General features: G+C 44.5%; 3 protein-coding genes across 12 annotated transcripts in view; 2 read left to right on the forward strand and 1 right to left on the reverse strand.

Moving 5' to 3' along the window:
- Positions 1–3,341, forward strand: part of LOC123184932 (uncharacterized) — a 6,740-nt gene extending 3,399 nt beyond the window's left edge. For 2 of the 3 annotated variants that reach the window (XR_006493124.1, XR_006493125.1), the window contains exons 9-15: positions 878–1,015; positions 1,109–1,414; positions 1,588–1,749; positions 1,927–2,096; positions 2,197–2,346; positions 2,477–2,828; positions 2,943–3,341. Coding sequence is in view for 1 of the 3 variants with exons in the window: in XM_044596973.1 (XP_044452908.1) it covers positions 878–1,015; positions 1,109–1,414; positions 1,588–1,749; positions 1,927–2,096; positions 2,197–2,352; positions 2,488–2,828; positions 2,943–3,133 (1,464 nt within the window). In the remaining 2 variants the exon portion in view is untranslated. Of the gene's footprint in view, positions 1–877; positions 1,016–1,108; positions 1,415–1,587; positions 1,750–1,926; positions 2,097–2,196; positions 2,353–2,476; positions 2,829–2,942 lie in introns of all 3 variants that reach the window. The other variant, XM_044596973.1, reaches the window with a different exon arrangement.
- A 7,817-nt stretch (positions 3,342–11,158) lies between these two features.
- On the forward strand, positions 11,159–15,020 carry LOC123184951 (uncharacterized). The gene is made up of 2 exons (XM_044596983.1): positions 11,159–11,481; positions 14,220–15,020. The coding sequence occupies exon 2, from the start codon at positions 14,234–14,236 to the stop codon at positions 14,780–14,782; it is 549 nt and encodes a 182-aa protein (XP_044452918.1). The 5' UTR covers positions 11,159–11,481; positions 14,220–14,233; the 3' UTR covers positions 14,783–15,020.
- A 295-nt stretch (positions 15,021–15,315) lies between these two features.
- Positions 15,316–24,923, reverse strand: LOC123184874 (putative disease resistance protein RGA4). 8 transcript variants are annotated; one of them, XM_044596932.1, is made up of 7 exons: positions 24,713–24,923; positions 23,872–23,945; positions 23,015–23,115; positions 21,931–22,066; positions 20,284–20,615; positions 15,975–20,170; positions 15,316–15,774 (listed from the first exon to the last, which is right to left on the reverse strand). In XM_044596932.1, the coding sequence occupies exons 6-7, from the start codon at positions 20,131–20,133 to the stop codon at positions 15,689–15,691; spliced, it is 4,245 nt and encodes a 1,414-aa protein (XP_044452867.1). In that variant the 5' UTR covers positions 20,134–20,170; positions 20,284–20,615; positions 21,931–22,066; positions 23,015–23,115; positions 23,872–23,945; positions 24,713–24,923; the 3' UTR covers positions 15,316–15,688. The 8 variants fall into 8 exon arrangements, with proteins under 8 accessions (XP_044452867.1, XP_044452873.1, XP_044452881.1 ...); XM_044596938.1 differs by having other exon boundaries at positions 23,802–23,945; XM_044596946.1 differs by having other exon boundaries at positions 23,872–24,009.
- Between the last annotated feature and the right edge of the window lie 1,026 nt (positions 24,924–25,949).

Consider the following 25,949-nt stretch of genomic DNA (forward strand, 5'->3'; position numbering starts at 1 on the left):
AGCCACTGTAGAGATGGAGGAAAAATTCAGGGGTTCCGTTCGCGTGAACTCCCGTCATGTCGACTGGCAAGTCGGCGACCTTGCCGTGCACCATGACTTCGCCGGTGACTTCTCCTCTCCAATACTCGCCGCCATCCCCTCTCAAATCCCCATGCCCTGCTCGACTACTACTCTCGCTAGCAGACCCCCGCTCCGCTCTGACCACGTGTGGAGCTCCATGCCACTACCCCTTCTTGGTGCTAAGCCCACTATGTAGGGCCTCGTTGGCCGATGGCGTCCCGTCCATCGTAAGGGCGCCATGAGCAGCAACAGGATTCTTGTAGGAGCACCACGATATCTGGGTTCATGGTGTACTGGTATAGTAGTGGAGGAGCAGGTCCTCGGGCGGTCAGGCTTGTGCACAACCATGAAAGCCGGCTTCCACCGCGTACTATGAGGTCGAGCAGCATGACGAGCTGCGAAGCCCGCTATAACTTTTTGAACGTGTTGTCGCTAAAGGAATCCATGTACAGTTTTCCGCTATAGCCTCATTTAGCTCCGATTTAGCCCGCTATAGCCTCTATTTGCTATTATCCACTATTTAAAAGATTGACGAGATCTCTATTTCAATTATACCTCGTCTTGTCTCAGAACATTGTGCAGATGCAATTAAATTGCCACTCACATGTCATAGAAGTGTTTGATGAAATGCGTAAGTCGAATAAATTGTTTGATCCGCAAAATATATGGGACCGGTTAGAAACCACATTTTTTTAGAGAAGCAAATATACTCCTCTAAAGTATAAGGACGCATACAAGATGGCTAAATTTTGAGGGATCGGCTATACATAACCTAACTAGTATGAGTCATCAATCTGTTCCATTGCTGGCAGCACAGGCAAACAAGGATGCTTCATTGACGGCCAACTTCGGCGAGAGCACGACATGGGGCGACGATGACCCCTCCGTGTTTGCGGTGACCATCATCAAGGGGCTGCCCTCCCTCTTCGATGGCATCCCCAACAAAGACCTCCTGGTAAGTAATTCACCTAGTTGTTTCTTCGTCTGATTGTAATGTCATGTTTATCCCATCTTGCTTAATTTCTTCCGGTTTGGATCGATGGATCAGGATAGCACGCGTGTGCAGTTCAAGTCCATGGCACATAAGGGGTTTGTGGCTGCCGAGAATGGGGGCGGCGGGGCACTTGTCGCCAATCGGCCCTCGGCCTCCGACTGGGAGACCTTCAAGCTCTGGCGTATCAACGAGAACACCTTCAACTTTAAGGTGTTCAGCAACCAATTCGTGACTGTGGCCGGCGTTAATGTGGTGGCCACGGCCTCCATGCCGGGGGAGTCAGAGACGTTCCAGCTGGTGCGCAATGACGCTGACAACAATAAGATGAGGATCAGAGCACCCAATGGGTCCTTCTTACAGGTAAGTTAACTTAATACTCCACTCGTTAGTAGTAGTTGATTGCATGATAGATCAGTGGCAAAGTTACCTACTCTTTCATTGACAATGACTATACGAAGGTTATCTTTCATGAAAGAAAAAACACCCTGCTAAGATTCATCAAATTTACATATCTTCCATTTCTGGCACGGTAGGCAAACAAAGATGGTTCGGTGACGGCCGACTTCGTCAAGAGCACGAAATGGGGCGACGACGACCCCTCCGTGTTTGCGGTGACTATCGTCGGGCAGGGGCTGCAAGGGGAGTACCAGATTTGCAATGGCTATGGCAAAGATACGGCTACACAGGTCATGAATGTACGTATGCTGAAAGACCTCTTTTATTTTCTCCATAATTTTCCTAGATACAGGGTATAGCTATATATTAGTGGCAGAAAGTTCAAGTGATCTTGATGTAGAATTTTCTTGAACTCACACGTTAAGTATCAATCATTCTTGTACTTCAAGTTCGTTGATTCCATATATGGTTGACAGGACCACTGGAGCACATATATCGTGGAACGTGACTTCGCTTTCATGGCGGCAAACGGCCTTAATGCAGCGAGGATCCCAGTCGGGTGGTGGATCGCCAGCGACCCCAACCCTCCAGCACCATTCGTCGGAGGCTCTCTGCAAGCCTTGGACAACGCGTTCACATGGGCAGAGTATGTACATAGATACATATATAGTCTTCAAAAAAGTTGAATGTTTTTATTGGACTTCTTTTTGGGAAATTACATGTTTTTGTTGAAAATGTATGAGCAGGAGGCACAATATTGGCGTGATCATAGACTTACATGCAGCACCTGGGGCGCAGAACCCCTGGGAGCATGGCGGTAGTAGGGATGGCTCGCAGACCTGGGGAGACTCCAACATTGCGGAAACAGTGCAAGTCATTGATTTCCTCGCAGCAAGGTCTCTGTATAACAATCTGTTATTATTATTTTACGTATGAAAATATGGTTTATATATTTTTCAGATCATGCAAAGTAGCCGGGTAATTGGATCTCCTTGCTAACCTTCTTAGCATTTGATGTACATACAGGTATGCCACAGGAGATCAGGCCTCCTGGCGGTGGAGTTGATGAATGAGCCGTTGGCAGATGGTGTGTCCCTAGATAGCCTGAAAAGATACTACCAACAGGGCTACAACGCTGTTAGGAAGCACTCGCCTACGGCCTATGTGATCATGTCCAACCGAATTGCAGGGGCTGGGAACGAGCTCGTCGATTTTGCCTCACCGTTCAGCAGAACCGTCCTTGACGGGCACCACTACCTGGTGTTCGACCCCGAATTGGACAAATCCAATGTGCAGCAGAACATCGATTTCGTCAACAACAAGATCGCCGGTAATTTGAGCGCTATGACAAGGCCAGATGGTCCTCTCACTTTTGTTGGTAAGTCTGTGATAGTTAGATCATCCTTTGATCATGCACGGTTCCAGCCTGAACTTTAGTGTTTCACGTGAAAAGTAGGTCCAGAATAACTGATGCATGTCTTGTTTTGTACAGGTGAATGGGTGGCTGAGTGGAAGGTAGAGGGTGCTTCGAAGGAAGACTTCCAACGGTGTGCAAATGCTCAGATGGCTGTGTATCGGAAAGCCACATTTGGATGGGCTTACTGGTCGTACAAGCATGTTAGCAACCACTGGAGTATGGAGTGGATGATCAACAACGGATACATCTCCTTAAAAAATGCTTGAGGCAACTAAATTTGCAACTATGAACGGAAGAGCTGCCAACTATTGGAGAAAAAAAAATGTATGAGAGGGAACTGATGAGCACTTGGCACCTCAAGATATTATTACTGTAATATGATTATCTTGTTTAATGATTTAAGTAGTATTTGTGACTTTATTCACCACATGAGCCAATAATTTGTTTCACGCCAATAATCTATCTCGTGCTTGTGTACTTGACTATCAATTGTATTGTACTTGTTACACATCTATTTCTTTCTTATACTTTGCTCTATGGGCATATCTAGCCGATCCCTCAAAATTTGGAGGAGCTTAACATCAATTGCACTTCTTATACTTTAGAGGAGTATATTTTTTCATTGAAATTTCATTCAAACAAGTTCCTAAACAACTACAAACTTGATTCAAACTAGATCATACTACCTAAAACTAGTTCAAACTAGACCTAATACTTTAAAGTACAACTTATTCAACTACTCCTCCATTGCTAAATATAAGATGTTTTAGGATTTCTCTATTTTCTCAGATTCGTATGCATCTTGACGTATTTTAGTGTATAGATTCACTAATTTCACTCTGTATGTAGTCAATAGTGAAAAAGCTAAAAACGTCTTATATTTTGGAATGGAGGGAGTACTCACGATCGGTGCACTAGGCCGCTCGCCCCTTACAATCAACTCCGGCGTAGAAATCGGAATCCTCACTGTGGTTGCCATCGGTGAGGTCGATGAATGGCGGCCCGGTAGACGGCTGCACACCGGAGGGCCCATCACCACCGGACGGCCCCACACCAAATCGCCCATCGCGTCAGTCCTCCTTGATGTGCGGCTCCCGCGTCTCATCCTTCACGTGCGGCAGTGCTCCTCGACGCGCCGCCTGGTACGCCTATAACGCGACGCCCTCGTCCTCGACTCGATGCGGGAACTTCCGACGGAGCGACTCCATGTAGTCCTCTTTGGTGCGCTCCCTCTCGAGACGCAAACGTGCCTCGCGTCCTCCCGAACTTGGCGTGTGGTGGCCACCTGGGGATCGACGGCCCCAAATCCGGCACGTCGGGCAGCCGTCGTGGAAGTTGAGGTGTGCTTCCGCGCCGTGGAAGTGCCTCGACTCGTGGTCATAGGCGTAGGCCGCCTGCTTCGCCATCTGATAAGAGTTGAGATACGTCTATACTTCCTCCAAACCTTCTTGTGGGTGTGTCGGTCGGTTATCTCGGTGACCTAGGTTCCGCACCACCGTTGGCACGCGCCGACACTCTTCCTCTGCAGTGGCGCCGGCCTTGGGATGTCGGGCTTGTCGCAGGTGAAGACTCCGCCAAGGGAGGAGGAGGGGCGGTAGGAGGATCCGTTGTGCAGCATGAGGCATGGATCTGCACTCCGGATTGCCGGAGGGGACCGACGGCAGGAGTTTCCAGCCATGGTGGTGGCGGCGGATGGAGATCGGAGTATGTAGTGGCGGTGTATTTGGTGGAGAAGGACATGAGACGCGCGGTGGAGAAGAAGAGGGAAGTATCTCGGGGAGGGGGCTATCCATGAAAGTCTTGAAAAAAAACTTATATACTATAAAGACATTTCGCAGACCTTTTGGACTCACAGTATTATCTGCCATGCCATCCCAGGTATTTTTTGCATTTTTTGTTTCCTGTTCCGTCTATCGCTGTTAGCACCACAATGGTCCAATGATTAACCCTCCCACTTGTTGTAGCACATGCAGACCACAACTTGGAAGATGCCGTGGTTGACTAGTCAATGGCCAGGCTGTCACTCTAGTCGGCAGCTACGACTTGACATTGTATTGGGTCGTGTTTCCCCTAACAACACGATCCACGAGACAAGATAGTTTTGGATTATCGGCTTGGGATTATCGATACCTGACTCAGAGTGTGGGGTCGGGTGCATACAATTTCTCGTACAATTTGCACATCATTTGTGGAACGGGTAATGGTATTCTCTGTTGGGAGATATGACCTGTTGAAGCAAAAATCCCGCAATTTCCTCTTGAATTGCTCCTATGCGGTCCGTTGGTAGGAGCTAATCCTGCATCTGCGTCATCTATATATAAAGGAGATCAATATAAATATGCATGTTAGTTGTGCGTATATGTATTAGATCATAATAAAAAAAATATGAATGGTGTTTACGTACCCAAATATCTCTTGCACTCTTGCTGCTTTCGGTCATAAAGCGAAGGTTCCCACAAACGTAATATGCACATAGATTAGTCCCATGTGCCTGCCCATACACTTTATGAGAATAGAATTTAATAAGATAACAATGAAGCATGACAATGGTATTGAAGCTAGAATTAAAGAGATGCGCGGACGTAGCTAGTACTACTTAATTACCCTGGGCTTTCGCCATCTCAACTCTGGTTTCCATTCACCGGTGACCTCTTTGATGAAACGTTTCCAAACCCTGCCCGGCAAACAAAATGAATAAAGGAATTATTACTTACTTGATATCAGAAAATGAACTAATAAAGAAGCTGGCATAGTGCGTCAATGATTGAAATTACCTTTGGAGCAACGAATGCAAGCTTATGTAATCTTCAAGGTCTTTACTTAGCGAGTCCAGTACTTCAACAGTTCCATCGTGAACTCTAATGATTAGAAGGATCCAGTGGTAGCTGCACACACGATTTGTATAAGCGGGCATGCATAACTCATCAACTACACTTAACATCGAGAGTATATATATAAGTAAAAATAGAATTTGTAGTACAAGACAGTAACACTCATTGGAAGTTCCAAGGTAAAAGTATTTCTGGTTTGTACTTTAGGGCCTTCAAAAACCTTAGAAGCATTTTCTCAGTGTCTTTAGGGTTCCTTCTCAACACTTGTTCATTAACGGTATTTGGGTCAATGAACCCAATGCCATAGACTCTAGCTCTTTTCAATTAAAAAATCTTCATTCTGCATAATACCGCACAAAGAATATAGTGAGTATAATAACAGGCAATGAACAAGCTGAGCTAGAGACTTAAATTATAGGAAGTAATCACTTACAGACAATAGCAACTGTCGAGTACTTTTTGATTGAATAACTGAAAAAATTCTTCATTTTCAATCCACAAATCTTTCACCCGTCCTTTACTTGTCTTTGGAATATTGTACACAAGACTCTATTTTCAGTATCATGAGCCAATACAGATTTACAGTCGGTAAATGTTACCAGGATACTTTTGATTTCCTCCAATATTCCAGATGATTTGAAGTTAGATAAAGATATAGAAAAATCAGTATTCATATCCCCATACATCTCTTGTTGTGAAAACGAAGTGCACTGCAGATTCATGTGATATGTGTGAGCAAGCCATCCAAGAAACACTTATCACATCATTTGTACCACGTGAGTACACTACAGAATCATGTGACCAATTGACTCGCGTGTTTGGTTTTCGATCTCTTTCCTAGGAAGTAGTAGCTATATATGAACATAGTGAATAGAAACATTGTGTTTGATTGTAGGAGAACGTGGAAAATGTGTACACATCATATATATCTCAGGATTAAGATTAGCCTAAATTGTAAAAGAGGATCATCGGTTGAGGCTAAAATTGTTAATGGTACATCAGATTTGCCGGAATTGAATGGCCTGAAGGGAAACTGATGTAATGTATCTAGTCTGGTGATTAACTAAGCAATCAACTTTAAATCAAATCTCCTTCTATGCTCTACATATACTTCTGACCATGGCCGAATCATGTGCATTACTTGAATCAACACAAAGTCAGTTCTATCTACAGATCTCAAACAACAATATTCCATTGCTAAAACAGCCAAGCGAAACTACATTGATCTGCATCTTCATCTTCTTCCTCACCTCGTTACCAAACCTTCCTCATCCAGCGACGCCAAAAAGGCTTCCCTTTTGTCTGCGGCTATACATTTTGCAAATCAAAAGTGAACATCACTGACGCCAGAGTTGTGCATGTCCCAGAGCCAATAATGACTTTGTTATTAGGTATAGATGCAAATCCAACAGCCGAACAACATCGACCTGAAAATAAAGCAAAAATGAATACCCGAAACCACATGCCTCATGACAGTAAATCCACCAGATAGCCACTAGCCTTATGATAGAAGATGAAATCAAAATAAAAAGTACAACACTCCTAGACTCCGCCTTCAAGAAGGAATCATTGCAAGTGCGTCGATGATGACGAGCCCAATACAATATTATACTCTGGATTCTCATCCTGAAGGACAAGTTTTAGTCCATCACCATCAGCAAGGACATCTATACGATACCTGATCTGATGACCACATCCATAACTCCTGATGGAACACTAGGGGGCGCCATCCAGAACAGCTGCCCTGTTGTGGTCCATTTGAAACACAGTAGTTGATATTTGGTAGTAGGTAGAGAATCACTCGTACACTTGTAAGTTAGTGAGGGGTCCTTTGTACACTCGTAAAGGTCAAGCAATTGGGCCATGAGTGTGCAATTGCGGAATAGTCTTCTTGGGGTTAAAATGGAAGGGAGGTAGATGGAATTTTAATCCAAGTCAAATTACAATAAATTTTAAAAATTAATCAAAAGTAATATTCTTAATTACACTTACCACAAATATTCCTACAAAAAGAGATCGTTACAAATACTTTTTACATCAATATATGTTACGGTTAAGTGCAGTCGATACGATACACAAACCAAGTACGACGTCGTTTCACGGTCCTCTCAAAAATAATTTGGCTATTAGGCAACGTAGTTTTGCTTGTTTTGGTGGTGTACTCTTCTTCCTCGTAGTATTCTCCTTTGGAGACTCCATCCATCCTCAAGATGCTCCTTTTGCCTCTCCTCATGACAACACAGGCTCGGATTTGTCGGATCGGTTATGTAGAAGCATTGGGCCAATTTTCCTTCATGTCCATCCTGATGATCTTCTTCATATTTGGGCGTCTCTTCATCATTCCCTCCTTCCGGATCATCATCAAAAGGGTTTGTTGCTTCTTCATCTGTTACCCGTTTGATTTCGAAAACAACATCCTCCTCGTTCTCACTGTGTCTTGTCCACCGTATATAAGCAGGCTTGAAATCACCTCCATGGTAGTGTTCTTGTACATAACACACACTAGAGAGAGCGAGTGAAGTAAATGGGCTAGCCCCAAACCACCTCCATGGACATGTTTTTTAATGTTTCTAGAAGCTATCGGTCAGGGTTTTTTTTCTGGTTTAATGTTTCTGATTTTGATTTTATCTTTATTTTACATTTTCCATCATTTATATAAAATCATGAACATTTTTAAAACTTTTTCCAATTCATGCAACATTTTAGAACTTGTGAACATTTTTAAATATTTTGAACATTTTTCAAATCAGTAATTTTTTTAGATCCATAAACATTTGAAAAATATGCCAACAATTTTTCAAGTTCATGAGCATTTTTAGAATCTACAAATATTTTTCAAATTGTGAACAAATTCATATTCTTTTTAACATTCGTAAATTCTTTTGAATGTAACAAAACTTAATCTAGCATGTTAAAAAAATCAATAAAAAGTCAGAAGTCATTTTCTTCACGAACCTGTAGCTACTGGTTCTTTTTACTGGCCAACGAGCAAGTGATAGAATGGCGAACGAGCTAGCGAGAGCGGGACCTCTTTTTTTTGGCAAGAGATCGGGACCTCCTAATCCCCGCTCTAAGCACCGGCTAGCGCTCGCACGCGACGGGTAGCGGGCCGGCCCAATAAACCTGTGCAATAAAAAAACGCGAAGGAAAAAAAATTGACGTTAATTTGTGAAAAGTGGGAATCGATCTCTGTTGCCCAAGTCGAGAGCTTCCCGCCGTCCCACTCGACAAAGCTCAGTTTGTTACCCATGATCAGGAAATAATCCTATGTGACTCCTCTTTTAGTACAAACATTAACATATAGTCAACTTTGTTCACGTTGATTAATATAAAAAAACGAAGAAATCTCAAAACATGAAAAACTATACGAACTAAAAATGTTCATAGATTTTCAACAAATGTTCATGATTTTTTAAAGTTCATCGAATGTGAAAAAGAAATCATGAAATCTAAAAAAAGTTCATCAATTTTGAAAAAAGTTTCATCGATTTTTTGAAAAAAACAATTCAAATTTGAAAAAAAGAGCTGATAAATCTGAAAAAAAATCATTGATTTGAAAAAATATCATGAAATTTCAAAAAAAATCAAAAATTTAAAGAAAATTTCACATATTTTCAAACAATTCATCAAACCAGGGAGAAGAAAAAACAAAAAAACAAAAGAGGAAAAGGGAAAAAAGGAAAACAAAAAAGGGAAAATAAAGAATTACCGATAGAAAAAATTCAATCTTGCTAGATCCCGCGTGGCGGCTTGGTGGTTAGAGCAATGATAATATGTGAAAGAGGACGCTGGTTCAAATCACGATAATATGTGGTGGCCGTGGCCCGCATGTGCCTTCTGTGCAAGCGATGTAGATCTTCGCAACACCCTCGCTGTCATGGCCACATATTATTTTTGTGAGCTGAGTTTTCACTTTGATTGATAGAATAAAATTGAAATCACTAGTTAAGGGGTACCCCTTGCAAAGGGCACTCTCACTTTTGGAGGTGCTTGACAAGTGGCACACTGCATGTTCGCCACTTATCGTAATATGTGAGTTTTTTAAAATTTGTTATTTCAAAAAGTTCTCTCTCTTAAACCGTGTGTCCAAAAAGACTTCTAACGTCGAGATCTTTGAAACTAGATCACATGTTAATAGGTTTCAACAATCTTTTTGTCATGAAAAAACCGGGAAATCGGACAAGAAACCCGAAGATAGAAGCATGTTTTTTTTTCACTTTCCAAGATTGCATAGTTGTGCTTCTCGTGAAAGAAAATCTATGCCTCTGCGGGAAAAAAATCCGTGCTTTTTGTAGAAGCAAAAAAAAAGTTTACTTTTCCTATGAAAGAAGCAGAATAAGAAAGAAGATGCTTTTTGGTTCATATTATATGATTTTTTTCACCAATACTAGGTTAATGTTTACTTTTCCTATGAAATGAGAATGATAGGAAGAATTCCTCGATAGAAATATCATTCCATTCCTACAAACCAAAGAGCTCTAAAGAATTATTATCTTCTATAGGAATCCTATCGTATGGAATTCCGTCAAACCAAAGGAGGCCTCTTTCCTGGTTTTAAGCATTTTATAGAAGGTTCTCTTTTTATGCTTTTCCTACTGTTTTTTCTCTCTCTCAATTTGTACTGGCCTTTTTTGTTTATTTTTTCCTTTCCTTGTTTCCGTTTTTATTTTCCGTTACTAAAGGTGTGAATGGTTTATAAAACATGTTACCGAAAAATATTCACAAAATTTAAAAAAAGCTTTCATGTTAAAAAAATGTTCATGCTTTTAATTTTTTTTTAAAAAGTTCGAAATCCTTCAAAAAGTTAATGTTTTTGCAACGATTGTTTTATTTTTTTAATATATAAATGTTGTTTTTTGGAAAAGCAAAAACTGACTAAAAACCAATAAAACGGAAAGAGAACCCTTTTTTTGCATGGTAATTCTCTGAGCTTGACACCAACGTCCGTCACCTGCCTCTGGCACCACCATAGCAACCACCAAAGGAGAAAATGACGGATCACCTCCACACCCGAGCTCGACACGGCTCCATCGCTGATATGCAGCTTTGCGGACCTCAAAGGTGGCTCGCCAATAAAGGCGAAACCATTGCCGTTGAACGAATCAGACCGGGGCAACACCCCGGACACGCCATCGAACTCCAGATCTGGCACCCCAGCACAACTAAGACGTTGGTGGAGGAAACCATACCTGCCTTCCACGAACCACGAACCCAGGTCCACCATCTTCCAGATGCCGTCAATGCAGACCACAATCTGCATCCGCTCCTGAACTACCTCCCAAGCTCCACGCCGACGCTGGAGCAAACGTCGTCGCAACGGCGGAGCCCGAGGACACAGGTCCACCACGAGGATGTCGCCGCCGCCACACCATCCTTGCTTGAATAATCTGGTTTCCAAATCCGCCCCAAAAGCGGATCGCCTCGTTAGGAAAGGATCTGAAGATTTCTCCGGAAAGAGAACCCAGGAAACGCAGAAGGAAATGCACAATGTATTTCTCCGGAAGAGGGGAGAGGGAAAACGCTGATGCCGCGAAGGCCGCTGCCGCCGCCGCCAAGAAGGCCACCGACACCGAGGCTGCCGGCAGCACCTCCGCCCCGGAGACGGCAAGCACTGGTGAGTGAGGACGTGGAGATTGAAGTGGCTGACGACATCCTGCCGCTCCTCCAGCAATCGGGTTCCTAATTAGGCTCTCGAGCCGCGAAGCGAAACAGATGCTCCCCACGAAGCGTCTCGCCGCCGGAAACCACCGGAGAACCGGCGAGCAACCGTCCTCCTCCTCCTGGTAAGAAAGCCCCAGCCTTGCTTGGATCGCGCCTCGTTCTCTCGCTCACATACCACCTTCCGCCGGGAAGAACCGAGCCGGATCGAATCCGGTCCGGCCAGCCAGCCCGGATCTCCCCCGTCCGAGCTCGGCCTCGCCCCCCGCCGGCAGCGCGCCTAGGCACTAGGCAGGCAGGGCCGCCATGGCGCTCCATCGGGCTGCGCCCATGTGTTGCGCTTCCGCCACGGAATTCTAGGGATTTGGGGATCGATTAGGGGACCAAATTGGGGGATGGATTACCGGAGCCTCAAGGTCTAGCTGTATGAAATAGGCCGGGCAGATTGCCCCGATTGGGCTGCAGGTGCTGTTCCTAATCGCTCCATCATGCTACATACATACATTGCGCGCTTGTTTGCCGGATCGGTGATACCCAACTGCTTCGTTTTCAGCTATACTCCTGCCCAGTGGCGGAGCTTGAAAGAAATCTTTGGAGGGGCGAAGCTGTAAACAAACAAATACGAAATCATACATATTCAACAAGTTAGATGTTGCAAATATCAAGTAACTTAGATAATTATATTGATCTTCTCCAGATTAGCTTACAAAATACATTTCTAATCAGTAGAGAATTCGGTTCACTACAAAGTGCTATTTAACCGTGGAACATTTAGTTCACTACTGACCAGCTCCAGAACAAAAGAAACTATACCCAAAATACTATTTAACCATGGAGCATCCAGTTCACTACAGATCAGCCCTTCGTTTCTTTACACCCTTAAAAGTGCACAAGAACATCTTCATAGCTGTACTTCTCCACAATTTCACTCTCTATGTTTACTAGCAAGCTATTGGCTAGATAATCATCTTCCATAGTATTACGTAGCCTTGTCTTGATGATCTTCAAAGTAGAGAATGCACATTTCTTTCCATCATGGACCTTCTTCCAATTTACAAATCCTCGCACAGTAAAGACATCTGAACCACCTCGCTTGTTTTTATTGTTGCTGAACAAGAAACAATAGAAGCAATATGCACGATGACTGTCCTCCGAGTACTCCAACCATGATGGGAAATCCTTGAACCAGTCATATTTACAGCGCCGTTTGCGACCTTCTGGACCGTAAGCTTTGTAATTCTTCAAGCGGGGCTGCATAATACCAAGCTTCAAATATGCTCGCCGCACATCATCTCTTTGATTAGGTGGATATTGCCAAATCTGTGGACGTGGTGCTCGATCCCGCTGCAAGAATTCAATCCCTCGAAATTGTACTTCATTTGTTTGAGTTTGATGGCCTTGTTGTTGAGGCATCGAAGGATGTGGTCCATGTTGCTCAAATTCGAGCAACAACAGAGGAGGTGGAACAGGAATTGCTTCTGTTGCTATTGGTTCATCAACTTCACATTCAGTTGAATCACCTCTCTTTCTTTTGAAAAACGCATCAATTGTGTTCCCCTTAAGCATCACTGCCTCTCTTGTTCCCTCTTAATCTGTAAAGGACATTTATATATTTCAGTATAAAATCCAATTGACAAAATCTAACTGACAAAATCAATGACCAGATGACCTAATTAGAATCTTCCTCCACTAAGGTAATTAACAAAACTACAGAATCACAATATTCCAACTTTCCAGAATTTCCAAGGGGAGAGATTGAGAGAGATACAACCATACAGGGAGGGGAATCTGCTCACCGAAGCACTGCTGCGCGGAGGACAGCCACAACCGAGGCAGAAGTGGATGAACCTGAGCGGAGGAGGAAGGAGTCGACCAACCCCTAGCCGGCCACCTGCCAGCCGGCCAGCGGTCGCTCCACGCCGGCAGGCCACAGCGGCCAGTTCCCAGTCGCCGGTGCCCCACGCCCACGCTCAGCCGTCCGTGGTCGCAAGTCAAAGGGGAAAAGGATTCTGGAGTATGGAGTTGGTCGCTGCATCCAGGGCTCCAGGCATCGTAGACTAGTCCTAGTTGATAAGTGGGCCTGTGGGCTGTATGTATACATAGGGGTAGTAAAAAAAATTCATTTTTGCTGGGGGGGCGACGGCCCAGGTTCGCCCCCACGAAGCTCCGCTGTTGCTCCTGCCAATGTTTCCGGGTCTGCTCCGGACAATGTTTCGGCCTCCGGACAATGCTCCGGACAAGTTTATGATCTGGCTGGCTAACCCCTATCCAAAATTACCAGATCTTTCTTCATCTCCAATCCATTCATCCATTCAGTTTATTACTGATGGAACTGTTTGCCGCCTTTCCCTTCCATGGTGGAGTACCAAGTATATTTTCCAATTAAAAATCCATCCACTCCTCAATAAGTATGGACTAGTATTTGTTTTCTGTTAGAACAGCCAGGAGAGCTGCTGTGTCTTGAATGTTGCAAAACATCAGGTTTTTGTTTTTTTAGTTTGTACATGTTTCTTTAGTCTTTATTAGGATATATAAAAGATTGAAAAATGAAATGGTGACCATGCTAATTGATCCCTGACCTTTTAACTGGAAAGTATTCTACAACCGTGGATGCCCTGCCCTCATGTTGTTAATGTAGAATTCAGGGTGGAGCCCAGATATTCATTTTGTTATTTAATTTAACATGCATCCATGAGACCTTCAATTTTCGAACTGGAAAGCTTTCATGTTCAAGATTTGTGCGATTTTGTTGTTAATGCACACCATTCACTCTGCTTGACATGCTTGGGACCTTTGTTTACTTGAATTGACCTCCTTAAATCTTGCTGTTAATCCCTGACTTTTGCTTGTGATGCTGCTTCAGGATTCTTGTCTGCCATGGGTGACTACACAATCCGGATAAGCACCAGCTTGATCGAGCAGCTCGCGCGCGATGACGAGAAGCAGGTGAAAAGGAGGACCAGGAAACCCAGGCCGAAGAAGGTGGTGGAGCAACCAGAGGAGCCTCAGGACAATGGCAGGGAAGTTCCAACTGAACCCAAGAGCAGCCCTGCTCCTGTTTTGCCTTTTCCGCCACCCATGTACCTACCAGTGACCCCTGCTCCTCCACCACCGTCTCCTGCAATCCAGGTGGTGGAAGCCATACGCGCCGTGGTGGCGGAGAGCGAGAAGGTGCTGGAGAAGCTGCAGAAGAAGGAGGCGGCGATGCGCGAGGAGCTTACCAAGAGGGCCAAGGAGCTGCATGACAAGGAGTTCAAGCTGCCCTACCAGAACCCCTCGCCATGCACCGACGAGAGGGCGGGCTGCGCCGAGTGCTACAGGAGCAACGTGCAGGACCCGCTCAAGTGCGCCGAGGCGGTCAAGAGGTTCGAGGCTTGCGTTCGCATGGCGAGGCGGGGCGGTGCCACCATGGGAGCTGCTCAGTAGTAGCTGAGTGAGCGAGGTGTCGTACACACGATTTTGCTTCTGTCGGGATTGATTGATCGAATAACCTGAATGGATTTTTGGTGAGACCTGAAACACCATCAGTTGTAGATTAATTCTGGTAACGGATTGCTACTGGTGTTGGCAACAAGAGGCCATGAGTGTCCTTGAATTTGGGGCGTGGCTCCATGCTACTTGCATACTACAAAATGAAACATGAATTTGCAGGGTTCAAAATTAATGTTTACTACATGCATTCTGCTGCAAAATTTGCGGGGTTCCTTGGATTTTAGTCCGTTTGTTTGGGATGAGTCTGAATAACCATTGTATGTTGATTCTTCCACGTCGCATACATTGTGCTGCAAAATGAAACATGAATCGCGGGTGCAAATTAATATGATTTAGCTTCAGCTGCGGCATGCTTTTTGCGGGATAAAAAAATCACCTGCTGCTGCTTTGCTGGTTATTGGTAAAATCCATGTCTGAGTGGTTGATAAAAAATTATGGAACCTTGTATATGTTGTTAGGCATAAATATTTGGGTAAAACAAACATCTTGTATCCTCCCCAGTCTTTTGGTGTACAAATTAAATATTGTATGGTGCAAGAAGCTATTCAGATACAACAACACTGGGCTACATGACAGGAATGGTGTACACGCCCCAAGGGCCAGCAGGCAACAGCAAACCAGAACAAAGATGAGATGGTCTTGGCCTAGGATGTTGATTCAGAGATGCTCGACTCGACGCCAAGCAGCAGCAGCCGCCCTACACATGCCATTCTCGATGGAGAGCGACTGCAGCACAGTTAAGTTGTAGAAGCAATCACATGCCATTCCTCTAGCAGAGCAGAACAGAGCAGTGCAAGAATCAGGGATCAGGCCTGTCATTGAATAGAAGCTGAATGACCTTCAGCTCCGGCAGGCCTGCCTCCGCTCACGGACTAGCCTCGGTATTTCCTTCCATGTCTTCGGTTTCAATGGTTTGAATTCCGTTACTGCACACATCACAAGCGATGTCAGAAAAAAAAACTTGTACAAACTAATGTGTTATATCATAATGTATAGCATGATGGCATTCAAATAATGGAGAAGAAACTTTTGCAAACGTGTTGACCATTATGTACAAGGGATGGAATGGATGACTGCATCTGTTTGTTAAATGTGGCAAAGATAGAAGGACGTGCAGCAAGCATACCTTTATAATGGGCATCTAGTACTTTGTCCTCGATGCTGCCCAGTTGCTGCTGCAGGCATCTAGGGAGCTTCTTTATAGCAGGGCAGCCTGTGATTTGAAGAGACCAGAGAGACCTGTATACTTGCGGCTCATTCGGCAGGGATGCCAGGGTACTGCAGTTCGCAAGATAAAGGGCTTTCAGCGATGGGGGGTGCTCTCCCGACAGACACTCCAGCGATGTCAGCCCACTGTTGCCAATAATGCGCAGTGTCTTGAGGGGTGCAGGCAGACGGAGAGGCCCACCCAACATGCCAGCACAGTAAAGTATTGTTAGATATTCGAGATGGGGAGGAAGTAAATGCTCTCTTGCAGCTGGTGCTGTTGCTGCTGCTAGTGGCTGTGGCATGATAGGACTTCTGCTTCTGGAGGTAGTGGCTTCTGGTTTCTGGAGCCCACCCAGCTGGCATGATAGGACTTGAATACTACTGCAGTCAGCAATCCATATGTTCTTTAAGGACAAAGGCAGATGTAGAACTGCTTGTAAGCTTCCACATAGGACCAAATCTAGATCTTCTAGGCATGGACAGAAGTGATTCATGGGTGAGGATGGCAACTCTGATACAGCTGCAGGCATGATTGCCTCATTGCTAGAAGACACTTGGACTAACTCTGCCATGCCCTGCTGCTTGCCCAATATGGACTCAAGCTTAATGCACTCATAAATATTCATTTTCTTGAGAGATGCCGGGACGTTGAACATCTCTACTAAACTTGGGCAGCTTACTAAATAAAGAGACTCCAGACCTCTCGGGTGCTGACTCCTTTCAGACGCCAACGGCTCAAGAGGAGCTTGTGCATATCCAGTCAGATTTTCGCAGTTTCTAATCAGTAATGTCCTCAAGGATACCAAGCTTTGGAACACATTCTCTGGCCAGTGGACGAGCACATCACATCTATCAATTTCCAAGTTTTCAAGGTGTACAAAATAGTCCCACGGCTCTAGTGCACCTGGTCCAAAGAATGAGTTGCAGCATCGTAGCACCATAACTGTAAGAGGGGATTTCTGGTTCCATTTCTCTTTGCTGTCCACAGGTACAATTGAAGTGCATTCAGCCTCTGATGTTGTTTCTGTATTTTTTAGCTCCAGTATCAGATTGGTCAATGAGGACAAATATCTGTCCACAAACTGGAAGATCTCTTGCTTGCCATCTTCAATTTCTAACACACTGATTTTTGGTACCTCAGGTAAATCTATCAACATTGGGCATTGCTGAACTGATAGTTTCTCAAGCTGTGGAAAAAATATTTGTTCACCTTTGGCAGCACCATCCCATCTCTGAAAACTCCCCAAGCATTTCATTTTGAGCACCTTGAGGGCAGGAAAGGCTGAACGTACCAATCTATAACCACCTCCGCTACATGGTTCTTCAAGCAATGGTGCTTCAGGTAAATTTATCAGCTCTGGGCATTTCTCAATTGACAGTTCCTCAAGACAAGGAAACAATATCTGTTCTCCTTGAGTCTCTTCGACTGCATCCCATCTCCGAAAGCTCTCCAAATCTTCCATTTTGAGTACCTTTAGGGCAGGAAACGCTGAGTGTACCAATGTATAACCACCCTCACCACAAGGTCCTCGCAGCAATGGTGCTTCGGGTAATGCTACCAACTTTCCACAATTGCTCATAAACAACTTCTCAAGCACAGGAAATATTGTCTGTTCTACTTGCCACTCATCTATTTCCCACCATCTCTCAAAAGCCAACAAATGTTCTAGCGTAAGCACCTTCAGTTTTGGAAAAGTGAAGATTGTACTGCATCTAAACAAACATCGCAATCTTTCACAATGGAAAAGATGGATCTCAACCATGTTTTGCAGCATACCCATGCACTCTCCTCCATAGGAATATATCTTCAGAACCTGCAGCCCACCATGAGGTTCAAACTTGTCGAGCACCTTGCTGTCGCCAACCTTAGTCCATCTTAACGACAGTTCTCTGAGATCCTTCTTGTTTCCAAGATTCGCCACTCCTGCTTCTGCTTTTTCAACATTCTCTACCTGGCGTAGCTCTAGCTGACCACCAATGTTTAAATGCTGCAGCTCTACAACATCACTGCAATCAGGGCCAGGAACTCCTGCTACAAAAACTGTGAGTGTCTGCAGCTTAGTGAGATTTTCAAATCCTGGAGGCATGCTCTTCAACTCCGGACATCCAAGAGTGTTGAGGTGACGGAGGGAAGTCATATACTTCATTTGCCTCGGAAGTCGATCAAGATAATAACAGTAGGAAAGGTCCAGCACTTGCAGGTTATATAGAATACTTATATCTTCAGGAAGTGATTTGATAGAACTGTTTGAGAGATCAAGGTACCTCAGATGATGCAGATACATTGATTTCAGAAGAAATGATTCTGTGCCTCTAATACAGAGCTTCAAGGCATGCAAAGAGCTATATTTTGATAGATGCTTCAATGAGCTTCGAATAAGACTATCGCATATCAGTGTTTGAATGACAGGGGACTTTTTCTCCAAAGAATCATTCAAAATACCTTGTGTTTCTTCACATGATAAGAACAAATGCCGAGCAGTATCTGACAGCCACTCGATTTGACTTGGTTCCTTAATTGCAACGACACATTCCTTTCCCATAACAGACATTGCAATATCATGCATAAGATCATGGATTTTACATGTTGTTCTGGAATAATACCCGCTGTAGTCCTTACTTTCCTCTAGGTCCAGAAAGAATGACCTTGAGACAAGCTCATCGAAAATATGTTTTCCAAAGGTTTCGGGACTATCTTCCTTGTGTTCTGGGATAAAGCCGTTTGCAATCCATAGTTGGATAAGCTTATCCACATTGATCTTGTAATCCTTGGGAAACACAGCACAGAAAGCAAAGCACTGCTTCATGTGTGCGGGCAAGTCGTTGTAGCTAAGCTTGAGTATTGGCAAGATTCCAGTTTCCTCAGTGCAAATGCTGCTTCTAGATGCTATAGCATTCCATTCTTTCACGGTGGTCTTGGTACGAAGTACAGAGCCCATTGCACTTGCAGCTAATGGAGAGCCACAACATCTCTTCACAATCTCACCAACCATCTCGAGTAGCTCGGGAATCTTTCCATTCTCTGAACTGAATGCTCTATCCACAATAATTTCCTTTATGAAGTGATCCTCCAAAGCATTGAGATTGTAGGCTGCCCTATCTGCACCCATAATTTCAGCAACTCGTTTATCACGAGTTGTTGTCAACACTGCACTGCCCATGCCACCATGCTGAAGACATACCTTGAGCCTTTCCCACTTACGTAACTCTTTGTTGTCCCAAACATCATCCAATACAAGGAGATACCGCTGTCCGCTGACCAATTTATGAAGTCTATCCAATGGTGGTTTGTCTGTATCAACATTCTTATTGGGAGATGCTTCAACTATACTCTTGGCCAGGGAGTTCACATCAAAGGTATCAGAGACACAAACCCAAAGCAGCAATTGAAAATGCTTCTGAACTTCAGGTTCATTGTATATGAGCTGTGCTAATGTGGTCTTGCCAAGGCCACCCATTCCAACAATGGGAACGACTATGAAATCTGCATTGTTAGCTTGACCAAGTAGTGTAGTGACAATATTCTTCTTATCCTTGTCTCTGGATCTGCTGGCAATGTCTTGCAGGTCGGTGATAACAGAATCCGTCTGCCTCCACTGCTTGGGCACCGGCGGCTGTGGTCGGTACTTGAACCTAAAGGCATGCATCTCCGCTATAAGGACATCAATGGCCTTCAGAATCCGGCAAAGCTTGCGACCCATTTTATGACGGAACACAATACGGTTGTGAGTAGGGAAGAGTTTTATTACATCAAAGCCAAGCTCTTTGTAGTGCCCCTTCTTCCTGGCTTCACGGCGGAGCGCTTCGTACTTGAATTCATCGAAGACTTCATTTGCCTCATAGGCCACAGTCTTGAGCTCCTGGAGCCAGGCTTTGGCACCATCTCTATGCTCCGTTGCCTGCTCCTCGGCGTCAGTCATGACGTCAAGGATGGCTGGAAGCTTGCGCTTGAGAACCTTGTGCTGCTCCTCCATTCCCTCCATCACCTTGTACTCATCCAGGAGTGAGCTGGACGCCTTGCTCATTAGGATGGACACCAGTGGCCGGATGGCCATGGCGGCCACCAGCTCCGCCATTGGAACTCTCGGAAGAAACTCCCCCAACACAGGTGAACTGCAGAAATTAATGAAGGAGAGAATGGTGTGAGCAAGACATTTATAAGTAGAGCTTGGGATCTGATCTTCAACAAACTACAAGTCAAAATACAATCTTGCAGCCATAGTTACCTTCACGAGCTTGCCCCTGATCAGCACCCAGGACCAGCAACGCAGCAGCAGCAGCGAGGAAGACGTGGTCCTCACAGGCACGTCGGCGCCAGCTACAGCATTGTAACGGCGGCAGCAGCAGCAGCAGATTCAGAGCCTTGTCGGTGCCGGCGAGGCGGCGCAGAAGCAGGAGGCGACTCCGGTGAAGTTATGGCGGCCAGCACCGAACGGATGCGTGGGCGGGGCTGTAGGCAGGCTCTAGTCCGGAGTTTGGAGATTTTTGTGAGATGTTGAAGCTTGTTGTAACCTCACCCCAGATTTACTTCCCAACAGGACCAAAGCATGCAGTGGCCCTGGCATAGGACAATGATTGTACCTCAGTTTCTAGAAACAGAATGTAAAACACAAACTAGAATAGTTATCAATTCATCTTGGTGGATGTTGCCCCATTTGCTATCTTAAACATAAGCCACTCTTGAATATCCATCACCAAACTATCTAGCTAGCTGGCGCTTGAGAATTAACTCACTGGGTCTTGGCACATGTGGTCTGGCAAGTGTGAAAAGGAAAGACTTTGGTCTTGCAGCAGCACCACTACATTTGTACTGCAAAGCTGAGGCAACCTACACTACACATGTGGGGTAAACACTGCTCCTACTGACACGACCATGCAATGCAAGACCCCACACACCAGATGTAATAAATCTTGATGTGAAGCCATGGAGAGCTGGCTACAAGTGGAAGTGCAGCAATGCATGTGAGGCGAAACTTCAAGTGTGAAAAGGCAAGACTTGGGTCTTGGCTGTGCTGTGCAGAACCACTTGTGCTGCAAAGCTGACGCGCCATGTCGCATCTTGTAGCTCATACAGCCTACACTACGCTACACTACATAAGTGGGGTGGGGTGGGGTGGGGTGGAGTACTGCTCCGTGTGTGTCACGGGTGCCAAACACTGCTCCCACCGACACGACCATGCAATGCAAGACCCCACATGTCCTTGATTAATGTTTCATACAGCATTCTGATCCAACAGCATCTGCGTACCACGCAATGGATTATATATTTAGCTTAAGTGGTCGGACCCTTCCCTGGACCCTGCGCAAGCGGGAGCTACATGCACCAGGTTGCCCTTTTTTTGGCAAGTGTTCCGCAAACTGACATGAGAACTTATATATTTAGCAACAGTGTTTTTATTGTGTCCATCAACTTTTTAAGAGGTCCGATGAAGAAGATTATACTACTCCTATATCCATCATCTTTTAATTATGCCCTACTCCGTGTGGTACTATTGGGTTATCGTGTCGAAAGGCACATGCAGCCCCACTTGTGCTGCCAAGCTGACACGCTATGATACAGCCTTCTGCTGCCTACACAAGCGCAGTGCCAAACACTGCTCCCACTGAGACGACCATACAATGCAAGATGTAACCCCACCCACATTTAACTCCAACAGAGTCTACAACATGCATTCCGGTTGATGCACAATGTTTCATTTAATTTAATGGCAAGTTAGTTAGCAAGGACTGAAAATGCAGGCTGGCTGGTTGGCATCACAGGAATATTACACTATAACCACTAGCGCAGGCCCAATATGTAGAGATGGCAAAATGACTAGAACAAAAGCCAAAGCGATTTTCATGAAATGTAAAAAAAGGACTAGAATAACTACCAACTCATCTTGGCAGAGGTCATCTCTCTTTCCGAATATTATCTTGGATGCTCCCCATTCGCCGTCTTAAATATGGATGACTCTTGAGGTGCAACACCAGTAAGGAGAAGCGTAGGTGCTATGGTGAACATATTTGCTGAAATGAGTTTATCAGAATAAGTCAATTAAAGGGACTACTAGACAGACAGTACAAAAAAGCAACCAAGACAAGTTATATATGATCCTTGTTTTTCTAGCATTGAAGAACAGTAAACAATGAGTAAGTTAATGATCTGAGATGATAAAATGTGTCGTCTTGAGTCACACAATTTAGATTATTTTCTAGTAGCTATGACCATGAGAAAACTTGTTTGGGAAGAAAACTTGCTAGTAGTACCAGCGCATGAAAAGGTGTTCTAAAAGGAAAAAAAGAATGAAAGCTCACAAGTCACAAGTTAAAAATGTAATCAAAAGACCATCATGTTTTGTACGTAATCACACAATTAACAACAAATGGTAAGAAGACGATTCCAGCCAAGCTCCCACCCCCTCATCATATTCAGTGGAAGTTCGGTCACCTACTGAGTTCCTGAACACGTTCAGCTACCTGGTGAATCAGAGGGCCAACACTGCCATCTACTTGACAGTCCTCAAACTGGTAGATAGCTATAGTGGGAAAATCCACAAATAGCACATATTTTGCTTCTATCATGCTAATCTCAAATATGGGCCAAGTGGGAGCAAGAGAGCAGACAATATGTCCATATCTCTATTGAAACAGAGCAAGCACATTACAGTGAGATAAGCATGCATAACAGATGATGAAAATTCTCTCAAAAACACAGATGGTGTAAACTGAATTAACAGACTTGACAAAAGGACGCATGTCTTTCTATTTGTTATACAACAATTTTTCATGAGAAATGCCAAAAAGAATCACATAATTATCAATGACTAATTTACAAGGGTGAAAAATAAAAAAACTGTCTGTAAACCCAAGAAAATCTCTTTTTTTCACGCGAATAAATCCAATAAAATCTGAGAACATCCTATCACAGGCATCTAAGAAAAATGGAAGCACACATAAAGGCGTTGGATAGCTTACTTCTTTGCTTTCAGAATCTGGTGAGAGAAGTTCTAGTGCATCAGCCACATCAACTTCCTACACTTGACTTTTCGATCAATTCAACTGCTTGTTTAGCTTTCCTGCACATTATCAATTACAAACTAGATCAAGGTAAATTTATCAGTTTTTGCCGTCTATAGGACCAGCTTTTGCGCACACACAAATATCCATTGAAATGCATGAAAGCATCATTTAGTTGCACAATTAACTAAAATGGAACTATCATGCTTGACGAACAGCATGATGCAGAAGGTGTTAACTAATAAGAATATTGGTCAGAAATAACAAAGGCCTAGTTGCGCTCTAGCCCTTCAAAATGAAACAGGAGAAATAACCAGTTTGATTGCTGGATAAGAATCAGGAAGAACAAAAATGAACTGGGGCGCGTAAATTAGATCAATTTCCTTTGAAGCAAAAAAAAATTGTCTTAGAGATGCAGCACTAGAAGATTGGCAGTTGAAGATTGCTGAATTTACAGCGAACTGAAAGAAATATCTCTGTATATTTATTCCTAAGAATAAAAGGCAGGCTATCCTAAATCGTACAGGTACAAACTGCCAGAAGGCACAACCTTTTTAAGAAGTTCCCAAGCATTGGCAGTTATACCGAAAAGAGCATATTTGTCAGGATGGAACTTTTATAGGTAACTTATAATACTGTGATGTTATGATGAAAACTGAGAACAAGCCATTAGCTAAAATCAACAAAGGTAACTTTCTGTAACAACAAAGTTACTCGAGAAATGAAGCTAACATTTGTAGAATACCATTTTCCAGTGAGAAGATAACAAGTCCTAACGCCGGCTACTGCATCCATGATCCTGAATACCAATTTACCTGTGCAAGAAAAATGGATGGAACAAAGCCAATCCCTTAATCTTGTCCAGTTGCAAGAGCTAGATACGGAGTACCTGGTGCAAGTCCATAGTTTACCAATTTGAGCAACCAGTCCAATTAAGAAACGATTTGAATAACCTAAAACACACATCACAAATTAGTCAAGATCTAACCTCTCTCCGACGCAAGTGTGTATTGAGAATATATAGAGAACGAGTGTTCGAAATAATACGTGACCAATGAGTAGGCACCGAACCTTTAAGCAGTTATGCTGTTTGTTGTTGCCTCGTATGCAACTCATGATTGTAAAGGAGATGTGGTCATGTATACAATGGTATGGTATATAAGTGTTAGCTCTAAGCACGTAACTTATCTATATAGACATGAACCACAAAAAGGATCGAGTGAAATGTACGAAAGCATTGAGCATCATTTGGTTGCACAATTATATAAACTGGATCAACTGAACAGCGGGTTGAATATGGAAAGGGCATGATTCAACCCAAAGCGGAAAGATGCTAATTAGCAGTAATTACCATGGCGTATTTCGTCAACAACGCGCTCGGTGCCCTGGTAGATGACAAGCAACCACTACGTTTGCAGTATGAGATATGCCATTTCAGAAGAGACCACGGGGAATTTGTAACATGGAGCATGAAAAGAAGACCTCTCCCTGGGTTGTGGGTTCGAATCTGCAGAATTCAACAGAATCTGCAGACTAGGGAACAAATTCCCCAGCTTCTCACACTCCTTGTCCACAAGAAACGAGCATCTCGAACCACTCTCGCTCGTTGTTAGGAGATGGTGGAGATTTGGGGGCAGGGGAGGGAGAGGGGAGTACCTTGAGCGGCGGAGGCAGAGGGATGCGGAAGGTGAGGGCGAGGCTGATTCCGCAGCACAGGATGGAGCGGGAGTCGCCGCCGGTGGCCGCCACGAGGGAGGTGGCGGCGGCGAGGGGTGTGCCGCCGCCAGCGCGAAGGGGTCCGGCTGGCCGTGCAAGGGGTGGTGGCGCTGCCGGAGAGAGAGAGAGAGAGAGATGCAAAACGACGGTATGGGCCGGGCTGGCTGGGCTTATGATTCGGGAGCACCAGAAAATAAATCCCAATGTGAATTTGCGAAATCACAAATACTAAATCCCAATGTTAAATCCCTTTGAGTACACGAGTTCAATCTGACTTTTGGGCCTGGCATTATGATAGAAAAGGCACCTTTTCAGTACGGTCTGCATACCGTTTACTGACGGCTACAAACCAACATAGAACGGAATGGTTGGAACATGTTCCGGGGCATTCAGATTCGGATGCAGATAAGAAGTCTTGGGGCAAACTCTGGAATTTGAGCATCCCACCCGAAATCAAAAATTTTGCTTGGCGGTTAGCCAGGACATCGATCCCCACCGGCAAGATGAGGCAGCAAAGGAAGATGACAGACTCGCCGGCTTGCCCGCTCTACCAAGCGGCAGTGGATACTTGGAGACACTCTTTGTTTGATTGCTATATGTCACGTTGTGTCTGGGCTCTGGCTGACGAGGAATTGACAGAAGTAATGATCTCAAACCGAACAGAGGATGCTCGTTTGTGGATGTTCTGGCTACTGGATACTCTAAAAGAGCAGGAAGTTGTTCATTTTTTATCACAATGTGGGCCATATGATGGGCGCGACGCCGTGCTATCCATGATGAGCAGTACCAAAGCCCCTTGAGCACCTCGGTTTTCATCAACAATTTTCTGTCCGATTTTGATTGCATGGCTGTGCACAAGTCACGCCTGAGAGATTTGCATGCAAAGCCAAAGGACCTGCATGTAACAGCGGGAAACTCGAGGACCAGAGCGACATCACCTGGTTGGCTTCCTCCAACCGATGAAGAAGCGAAGCTAAATGTTGATGGAGCCGTGTCCAGATCTGGTAGAAGGGGTGCAGCAGTTGTGGTCTGTCGTGACAGAGCGGGAGTTTTTTTTGGAGCCTCAGCCAGAGTTTTTGAGGGTCTCACGGATCCGTCCTCGTTGGAAGCACAATCATGCAATGAAGCCCTTGCTTTGGCGATGGATCTCAATCTCAACTCTATATGCGTGGCTTCG

The sequence above is a fragment of the Triticum aestivum genome, chromosome 1A (genome assembly GCF_018294505.1).
Source record: "Triticum aestivum cultivar Chinese Spring chromosome 1A, IWGSC CS RefSeq v2.1, whole genome shotgun sequence".
Lineage (NCBI taxonomy): Eukaryota > Viridiplantae > Streptophyta > Magnoliopsida > Poales > Poaceae > Triticum > Triticum aestivum.